Raw genomic sequence first — 11,030 nt, forward strand, 5'->3', positions numbered from 1 at the left:
TTTTTTATCGATGCAACACACGAGTACTTCATTGCCTACGCGCTCGATTGCAATGATGTTCTGAAACAGAAAAAGAAAAGAACAATTAATATCATAGTTACAATAAAAAGCCATTAAAGTTATTATAAAAATTTTTGATAGAAAAATATACTTACTTTTAATCTTCATTGATGACTGCAGGATGGGATCCCTACCCTTATGATGACGATGAATAAAAAAAAATTAAAGAAAAAATCTGCAAAGCTGAAACATACTAAAGGTTATAGTACAATATTCCCTGTGAATCATTTCTGAAGGCAGGACACACATGAAAAGATAAAATAACATAAAAATATCAGTAAAAATATTAATTAAAAATCTTTAAATTTTTCTAAATAAAACAAAATTTGTATCAGCAAACTTAATAAAGAATAACCTAARAAATAAACCTCCTGTTATACTGTTTTATGTAATAAAAAACTCTTCAAAGTATCTAAATTAACACGAGAACGTTATGAATAAAATTATTTAATAGTTTAACGCGTCGTCAATTGTACTAGTCTTAACTTCTCAAAGGACGGAAGAGGAATGAGCATCTCTCTCTCTGTTTAACTTTGAGAGTATCGAATTTCGACTGTTTTTGTTTTTATCTCATTGTTAGCTCGAAAGTGCTGAAAAACACAAGAGACGTATTAATACGTGTTTATATGCCGAATGTTTTGTTTTCTTATTCTCTTTCTTTCTCTCTCTCTCTCTTTCTTTCTTTCTTTCTTTTTCTCCTTCTTCTCTCTTTTTCACATTCTTGCTTTTTTTCTCACACACTTTCTATTACACTTCTCTACGTTATAAAAAAAAGAGATAGACTTACCACGACAAATATAAAGGAGATAAAAAAGTGAACACAACATTAAGATTAGGTATGCATATTTGTCCTGGACTCTCCCCCAATGCTCGGAAACTTAAAAAAACAATTAAAAATAAGAATAAATTAGTACAATATAAAGAAAATCAAATATATGAGTGTATGTGTTACGAGCTACCTATACTTATGCATATATGCATGTATGTTAGTATATGTGATAAAAATCGAATTTAATACAAAATATAATTTTTGAACACATATGTAATTATGAAAAATAATTAATTAGAGCATTATTTAAAATGGTAGTAGTATCGATACCATGGAAAAAAGATGGAAATGAGAAAAAAATATTATTAAGTAACATTGGTTAGATTTGGCGCGAAACTGACATGCGCTGATGATTATATTCTCACAGATATCTTCTGAATCTTTTAATATTTCGTTTTGAAAACACTCACGTATATAAAAATCTTGCTTGTAGCTTTCGTTTGATATATAATAGGAAGGTGTAAATTAGAAAATATCTTTTAATTACCTGAGACTAACAGGACGACAAAACGTTCGTATGATCTCCAGCACCGACGTCGTGAAAAGAAAGAAGGAAAATACGCGAAAAGCTCTGATTGGCTGATCATTATTTCGGACGTTACGTGACCAATTAGAAGTTCATGTAAACTTGTAAATTCAAATTGTTACTAATGTTTTATACACGCACACAAGCTTGTCGCCACACGTACGTAACTCGGCTTTCTTCATAACCACATTAGTCAAGCTTGACATGATAATTTATACATTAAATAAATTAATAATTAATTTTATTATTCTATTCAAGTTCACAAGTTAATATTTAAAAAATAACGAAGAGAATAAAGACAATATAAACTAAAAACTTTATCACTTCGCACAGAAAAACACAATCATATAGAAAAGAAACGTCTGTAAATATCCTTAAAATAATTGATATCGTGTGTGACATCGCATGCCATCTATAACGGAATAAATTTGCTTAATCTGTATTGATGATAAAAAATCACGCATAAATGGATCTGCATTATCGATTAGGTACCAAATTAGTGTTTCAATTTCACTATATTCAAACAAGTGATCATCGAAGCTTTCTTCTCCGTACAGGTAAGCTTTAGTATAATTATTTTTTAATTGCTTAAACAAAATGTAATATACATAGAATATACTTAACTAATTTTTAAACAATAGTATATTTTTTAAACATTACATACCTATTAAAATACTTTTAATATATGAAATAATTTCGATTTCAAAGTAATAACTAGGTAAGTATGTTTAAACAAATGTACATTAATTTAAACAATTACATAAAAATGAAAAAATGCTAAAATCGAATCGTTGTAATTTTAAATTTTATTTATTAAATGCATTATTTCTTTTATACACATGCACAACGTTCGGAAAGTCATATAAACAACTTTCAATAAAAGTAATTTTCTAGAGGACAATGACTCAGTCTAACAGGAGACTTCGAAAAGGACGATACATAGATCATATATTCCTAGCTTTTCGATAACAATAGACATTCCCATCGATTAATTAACAATTATTTTAATACTCTAACGCACTTTACTTGTATCTCAGATTAATTAAAAGCATATATATTGGTTTAAATATATGCATACTTATCAAATTTTATAATATTACTTTGAATATTAAATTATTTCGATCCCATATTCCATTAGATGAAAATTTTACTATCAGATAAAAAAAAATATTTACTAGTCGATCGATTAATAACGCAAATTGAAATCATCGAATGTATTGTATTATTTTATTTCTTAGATACACATGTAAATTCCTCACCGCGTAATTAATAATGATTAGAATAGTCGATTAATTGTGAGAAGAGGTGTGTTTCAAAGATAACGTTTCGTTCGTATACATGATAATGGCTAATATTCCCAGTCGTTTTAGAACGAAAATTTCCAGTAAACTATAAAAATCTTTGAGTTACGGTTAACTCTCGGAAAGCGACTTCTTTTTTTTGGTCGGTAATATTGGTTTCTCTAAGGCAATATCTCTTATTTATGCGTATACGGTCTCTGCAGGATCTAAAAGAGTGCCGAAAAACTGTTATGGTCGAGAAATTAATGTTACAGCTAATCCCGCGTATATTCTCTTTTCTCTTTTCTTCCCTTCCTCTATCTCTATCGTTTTAAATCCGTAACATACTTCCTTTCTTTCTTTCTTTCTTTCTTTCTTTCTTCTTTCTTTCCTTTTTTCCTTTCTTTCTTTTTCTTTTTTTCTTCTCTCTCTCTCTTTTAAAAAATTAAATATTTTTTTTCTCATTTCTCAATATGTTTGCTGGTAAATGAGAGGAACATAGGACATTTTTAGCATATGATTTGGAATTTACAATTCACTGTACCACCTCTTAGGCAAAATTGTTGGAACCCATGCAATAATATATACTAGCAAACCTTCCTCCCCATTGCAATGTTCCCTACTCGAAACTTGAAAATTTGCTATCTCTCTTCTATTCGATACGTCGGAACGTGCATCACTTTGTTATTACAACACGCAAATCATCAATCGCCAAAATAGACGAGGGTTGACCTGAGAGGATGATCGCAATCGATTAGCTTCAGTCCAACGCGTTTGAATATTTCGAAGAATTTTTGGGGTCTTTCAAGAATTTCCTTAAATTTTCTGAAAATAGAAATTCTAACACTGTATACAACTAACACGACTTTTTCATTAAGAATTATGTCACATTATTGTGTTTATTGAAAAAGTAATGTTTCTTTTATCTAGATGATATTATTAGTTTATCAAAAGAGGTAAAGAAAAAATTGAAAAAGAGCTATTTTTCAAGAGAAAAAAATTAAAAAAAAAAAAAAGATAAAGACTTTTAATGATGTTAGAATGAAAAGACTTTTCCTATTCCTAGAAATCATTTGAAAGAAAAATAAAACAACGAAAAAGAAAAAAGGAGTAACATGTGTCACGCACCAGGCCCATCTTTTTGTCCGATGAATTGCGACAAACAAAAGAGTCTATTCCCATGAGAGTATTTTCAACCTTGCTTTTTGTTTCCATCAATGATCGATAATCTGACCAGACAGTACATTTTTCAACAGAAATTTAGTCTAATCTCTAGGGATACCTAAGATCTGTTGTAGAAATATCAACTTCCTGTTACCCTTTGCCATCAAGCTGAGTAAACAAGATATTTTCGATGTTTCCTAATATATCTGCATATTTTAGATAATTAACAATTGCTAAGAATCATTGGTTAAAAAAAAAAACGATACTACGAGAATCATAAAAGTCGAGTTAAAGTAATGACCAATAAAATTCATTTGTTTGAATTAATATCCTGTTTTTGTTTCGTCAAACTATAATAATTATTCGCATAACCTTTCGTTTTAGGTTTTCGTCTCATTGTCAGCACTCTCACGTATACTGGCTCACTTTTTCGTTCTCATTTTTCATATTTGCAGTATCTCGTTAATTTTCTGTAGATCGATAGGAAGAATATGTCACCATTTCATTGTGTCAATAATTATTTTACGAGCAGTATATAAATCGTTACTTCGTGCTAGCTGGAAACGTAGTCGGTAAAAATAACTAAGCATTGTAATCTTTTCTTTGTAGAAGATGAAAAAAAAAATATTTTTGTATAGGTATATGCCAACAAAAGCTAACAAATGGTATTCCTATCGATTCTATCCTTTTTGATCGTTTCGTGCATTTTCATAAACGTGCTTCTTCTGCTTTTTTCAAAAGAAATAAAAAAAAGATTTGCATTGTACCTTCGAAATTTTTTGTTGTCAATAGAAAGAAAAAGGAAAATTAAAAAAAATTTCGAAAAGTTTATTCAACTCTATTGTATGGCCGAAATTGTTTAATACTTTACTTTATATTGAAGCAACAATATTCACAGAATAGAATTAAAATTATATGTTTTTTTACGGGTAATATAAAATATTAGTAAAAAAAATATTAAACCTTTATATAGACCTGCACGTGATTTGAAAATCACGTATCGACATATTGAGATTTGTTTCTGTTTGATTTTTACCAAATATGATATAAATTTTGTTTTCTTGTTTGTCAATCTGAAATATTAAAATATATTTTTAATGTTTGAAAATTTTCCAGTTCATTGTTATTTTTTATATTTATTTAATGTTGGAATAAAACTAACTTGACACTTGGAAAAAATTGATCATTAAATTACGAAAAAATACATAAAGAAACATTTGGTATGTGTGTAATGTTGAATTATATTTTTCTCTCCTAGTCAATGGAAACATTTTCCGTTAATATCCATAGAAGAAAAGTAAGACCTGTAGAAAGTTGGATATTCATGGGGTACGAGGGATTCTTCAAGGAATTATTACAAAAGACGTATAAACTTGGTTCTCAATCCTCGAAAGCGGGGTTGATTTATGATGGTTGGGAGAACGTTTGTGTCCTAAGATTCTTGGCGCTTAGGATTCGTTTAGGATTCGTCTATCCCCACCTCTGTGCTTTTCTTTCAGGACTCGCTAAACATTCCGGTTCCTCTTCGATATTCTTCAGTTGGTTGTCTAGTCAGTTATTAGTTGACGACTCGACAACTACCAATTTATTAGGTTAAATTTCTACAACGACGATTGTTCTTCGTGTTTTCTATTTTTCTCTTTTAAAAGTTCTAACAGTTAAATCATTTAAAAAAAATTCATGTAAGTCGATATGGGTGACAGTTACTTGTTAGTGAAATTGTGTTAACGTTAAGTGTTGCTGAAGAAATAAATTTTGAATGAAATTCATTCCGACGGGAGAACCGAAATATTTCTGATCTTTACGATTTTAGAAAGAGATAGAGAGAATTCATATTTCGTTAATTATTCAATTTTACGTTAACCCGAGTTTTCAAAAAATAACGAAATGTTTGACGTAAATGTTTCTGTTCTCTTTCTTTTGTTCATACCTACGATTCTTTTGTCTTTCACGACGAACAAAAAATTAATTTTTCTTTTTGAATGTTGGTTTTTTCTTTTTTAATTCAGATAGTACTATCTACCAAAGTGACAAGTGTTAAATTCAAGTATAATGCTACCTCAGCCATATCAATACAATAGTAGTCAAGAAGAAAATCCGATGGATAATAACACAACATGGATACAATTTCATAATATTGCGCAAAATAATTCTTATTTATATGATAATGTCAATCCGAGCAACTATCTTCCCAATAGGATGAGTAACGATTATATGGGGAACGAACTAATGGAAACAACTAATACGACGTTCTTGAATACACTACCTTCGTGGTCTGTTCAATCTCGTTCAATGAATGATTACCCAATAAATTCTTTTACCGCGAATTATCAGACAGAGATGGTACCTATTCCTTATTATACTCCACGATTAGAATTTACGGTAAGTTCGGAAAATATTGATTCCTACAATAAGTGGTCTTCGATATCGACACAACAAGATCCACAAATGAATTCGTTTAGGAATACTGAAAGGAAAAGTATAAAGTGTTCTTGTCCTAAATGTATATCGGGTAATAATAGTTCAGGTGGAAAACGCATGCATAGCTGTCACTACCAAGGTTGTGGAAAAACATACGGGAAAACTTCTCATCTTAAAGCTCATTTAAGAACGCACGAGGGAGTCAAACCATTCGAATGTAAATGGAAGTTCTGCGGAAAAAAATTTACCAGAAGCGACGAGCTTCAGCGTCATTATCGTACGCACACCGGTGAAAAAAAATTTATATGTGATATTTGCAAGAAGGCATTTATGAGAAGCGATCATCTGGCGAAACATGGCAAGACTCATAAAAATAAAGAAAAGGAAAACAATTTTTCAAACAACGAACAGCCAACATTACCCGTTAATAATTTCAATTTTTCGTCAAATAACATAATTCAACAGGAAAGTGATCAGAGAGTCACGGATGGCTTAATGGTAAAAGAAGTTCCCATGAAACCGGAGAACATGGAAAATCCGGGATCGGGTAACAGTTTAACCAATTCAACCCAATATTTTTACGAGAATCCTTACGTTTAAAATCCTTACTCTATGCTTGAATATTACACTGAAAAAAACTTTATTGCAATTGTGGAAGGATTTTTTCAGCGTATATTCATATAATTGAAATAATAACAAATAAATCTCGTAAGTGAATTTAATTTATAACAAAAAATTTAATTCCCTTATTTATGTTACAAGTAGAATTTTTATAATAATTTTTGTACATAACATTACAGAAAAATTATTATTCAAATACGATTAGTATTTGGATTCTTGACGAAAAGCCACTAGAACGAGCTATAAGGATCTCCCCTTTCATAGAGACGACTTTTTACGCCATTCAACTCATGACAAGGCACGGATGTTTCAACATCTACCTTTACTGAATTGAGATGCTGACCTCGCCAAGGTGCCACTACTGCAAACAAAAAATAGGATTAGTATTTGGATCACTGATCGTTTCAAAACACGTAAAAGAATGAAGTTGTATTCATTAAGTTTATCGGAAAAATGATTTTCGATAATATCATGATAGAAATTATATTGTTCAGTAAATATTAGTAAATGTATAAGTTATATTTTATATTAATTAAAAAATAGACAGAATTTTACTTAAGATAAACTGAATATATATATATATAAAGTATAATTTTAACAAAAGTATTACAGTAAAAAAGTTCGAATTGTAATCTTATTTGTTTGAAGGACACTATGTTCGACTCTCTTCTTAAGGTTTTTTTCACTAGCTTTTAGCCTTGCTAATTCTTGGAAAAATTATTCCGATTTACTACTTAGTACCCCAGATGTCAACGTATACCTGTTCAGAGAGCCAAGGGACTAACGGGAATATTGCTGCTTGGGCAAAAATGGTAACAATAGCCAAGTTATATGCCAGTCAGGGTTGACAGGAAGAAACTCTTGCAGTTGAAATAAGAAACATCAGGTGGGCTAGCGGGTTACTATTGTATTGCGATTGACTGAGAGCTTAGCAAAGCCGCATAGTATCGAGCCGACCTTTCACATCATTCAACATTATTCACGTTTTGATGAGATTTATTTCAAAAGAGATTAACGAGATAAAGCGTAGATATCCTTCAGAATTCTTACGAGTTTCTCGAATGAATTTTGATCTGTTAGGTGTCGTGAGGCTAACACACATACATATAGCTAAAATCAAATTACGAGCGTAACGAAAAATCAGGGATCATTTGGTAAAAACATCTCGGTTCCCATTATTTTCTCTTGTTCTCGTACTCGTATTATCCAAAAGAAAACAAAAAAAAAAAGAAGCAAGGTATATACAAGGAGGACGATCGAGATAGGCGTTCGCGTCGAATTTGTGTTGTTGAAAATGACTGAATTTAAGTACGTGTGATTTTATAAATAAACAAATTGAAATTAATAGGTCTCTTTGATCTTATTGTTTTAATTACTGTTTTTAAAAACCAGATTAAGCGACTAGACGCGTTCTCTAGTGACAATAGAAATCATTCTTTCATTGTGAATATTGTACCCACATTTATAACACGGCGATTGTTCTCCTTCTATATAGGTTCCATGGTAATTATAATAAAATAAATGGGATAGTCCGATTGAGAATAGATCATATTTCTCGTAGTTGATGTGGCAGAGTCGATGGTTGAGTCGTTTCTCGCTCTCGCCGATAGATGGTGCCAGAGTGAATGGAAAGAATCGAGTTAGAGCTATTAAAGGGGCGGCGCGATATGGTCCCGGGCTTGAGGATTCATGGCTGGCGCGGGTAAGTACAGAAAGAGAGAGAGAGAGAGAGAGAGAGGCAAGCAAGCAGCGCGAGCCACGAAAACGGAGAGTAAAAGAAGAAGACACCCGGGTGAGAGACGCGGAGCAAATTAAAGAGGGAGAGAGAGAGAGAGAGAGAGATGGTCGAGAAGGAACAGGAGGTGGAGGAGGTGGAGGGAAAACACCAGAACCAGCAAGAGGAAGAGAAGGAGGAGGAGGAGGAGGAGGTGGAGGAGGAGGTGGAGGTGGTAGCGAGGGGGTGGCGCCACAACGATTCCAGACTCGCGTTTAACGTTGTACGAACCGAAGGAAAGCAGATTGCCGTCGTCGAGTCGAGTCATACGAGTTAGTGCGAGCACCCTCTTGGTGTAAAAGTAGAGAGAGAGAGAGAGAGAGAGAGAGAGAGAGGTGGGGCAGATAACGAGTAGGTGCGCGAGAGTACGTGCCTCTCTCTTTAGCGCGTTACGCGTGCTCCCTCAGTGCGAGAGCCTGCAAGGAGCCGCGTACACGCGTTTTCGCGCGTGCGACGGATAACCGCGAAACCGAACACGCGGAGAGAATATACGTCAAACAAAAATAGACGAAGAGAGAGAGAGGGAGAGAGGGAGAGGGAGAGAAACAGAGATAGTGCCCAGACAATTCGGAAAGGGAAGGAGGACATTATTATTCTTTCGAACATTTCATATGTACGATCATTATTATCATCATCATTATTATTATTATTATTGTTATTATTATTATTATTAATTTAATTAAACACGCGAGTGAGTTACATTTGTTCATTTTGCTTATAATCGTAATGAATAAATAATAAACGTGATTCCTAACTTGTTCGGATTTTCGCGAATAACGTGCGAATGGATTGCATCGGGTTTGGATTGTTTTCTTCAAAGTTTTTCTCCTTCTCCTTCTCCTTCTTCTTCTTCGTTGTCTTTTTCTTCTTCTTTTTATTCTTCTTCTTCTTCTTCTATTTCTTTTGTGTGCCTTTAACGCACGCCGTAAGAACGTTCGAGCTTATTGGAAATAGTTTGTAGTTTTGAAAGAAGTGCAGAGACAGGATATATTATCGGAGTTTATTAGCGGACTACCACTCGACAAACTGGACGCAGAGCTCAGTAGCGGCGGTGGCCGCAGGGCTGCAAGCCCTTCAACGATTCTTGGCAGTATAAACGTGAGTCCACATTTTCATACGTTTACTACACGTGCACACATGCGTGTTTTCGATATTACTTGACAATAGTATTGACATTAACGGTAATGCGAGAAACCATAAAACATGACTCATGGTATTGTAGAAAGAGAGGGAGAGGGTAAAGGAAAACTAGCGAATTAATTATATTACACATATGTACATAATATTACGATTAATTGCAGAAATCGTATTATAAGTAAGGTATGTATATAAATAGATTGTATAAGTAGAATTATTAAGAGAATGAGGTATTTCAAATTGTCAGCAAAATGAAACATCACGAAACGTAAGGCCGCGCACGAATGATACGCGCAATCTAGAAAAATATGATTGAAAAAGTATAACTAAAGAAAAAAGAAACATAAGAAATTAAGGAGAATGCAGTAGGAAAATGATTTGATATTATTAGAGAAGATATTAAAAACTTGTGTATATAATTATTAGATCTCTGGTTCTTTTAAGATGTTATTACTTTAAGATATTTTACGAATTTTAATAAAATTATATCTAACGTTGCTTACTTCTTAAAATAAAAAAATTAACTAAAGTTAATTATAAAACGTCGATAATATTATACATAGGTATACGATAGAAAGTTGTCACCGAATAGATTTCACATTTCTTTTAGTAACAGACGAATATTTATCGATCTTTCGTAAATTATCTTTGGTCTTGTAATATTCTCGATTGGAGTTAGGGTTTTGTGTTCGTTGAGCGACGAAACGAAATCGTGGATAGCGAAATGGAGCTTTGGCACGCGAGAGACGAACCTAAACTCTAGACTTGTTTCAAACTGAACGCGTTATGCGAATCGACGGTCTGAAGAGAAAATAACAACAACACAACAACAAAAAAAGAACAATAAATAAGAATGGAACTGTTTATGTGCGGGGGCGAGTGAGAAAGACAGACAGACAGACGGAAGAGAAAAAGGTAAAATGAAAAAGAACATGGTGTCGGCACTTCGCTGACACACCCCCCACACAAATCTAATTAATTTATATCTTGAGAGAGGCGCCATCGAGAAGACCTCTGGCTCCGACTGTCCGAAAAGAAACAAAGGAGAGAGAGAGGGCCCAGTACCTTCGCAGGACTCCTCGACTTCCCTTTCAAGTTAATACCCTTTTTCGAAGGATACTCCCTCCTTTCTTTCTTTCTTTCTCTCCCTCTTTTTCTCATTTGATTTAGCTTTATTTTTTGGCGATAATCAATTATTTTTGAAGAATTTCGAATAAA

The 11,030-nt window shown here is 32.7% G+C and overlaps 1 protein-coding gene across 1 annotated transcript; it reads left to right on the plus strand.

The window, feature by feature from the left end:
• Positions 1-5,911: 5,911 nt before the first annotated feature.
• LOC106784368 (Krueppel-like factor 6) lies at positions 5,912-6,880 on the plus strand. Its single transcript, XM_014743815.1, has one exon. It carries the CDS (start codon positions 5,912-5,914, stop codon positions 6,878-6,880), a length of 969 nt encoding a protein of 322 aa, XP_014599301.1.
• The last annotated feature ends 4,150 nt before the right edge of the window (positions 6,881-11,030 follow it).

Source organism: Polistes canadensis, unplaced genomic scaffold (assembly GCF_001313835.1).
Source record: "Polistes canadensis isolate GaletaPanama2010 unplaced genomic scaffold, ASM131383v1 scaffold_34, whole genome shotgun sequence".
Classification (NCBI taxonomy): domain Eukaryota; kingdom Metazoa; phylum Arthropoda; class Insecta; order Hymenoptera; family Vespidae; genus Polistes; species Polistes canadensis.

Bases quoted from the DNA above. Each gene is read 5' to 3' on its own strand.
- LOC106784368 (XM_014743815.1), top strand. From the start codon at position 5,912: ATGCTACCTCAGCCATATCAATACAATAGTAGTCAAGAAGAAAATCCG.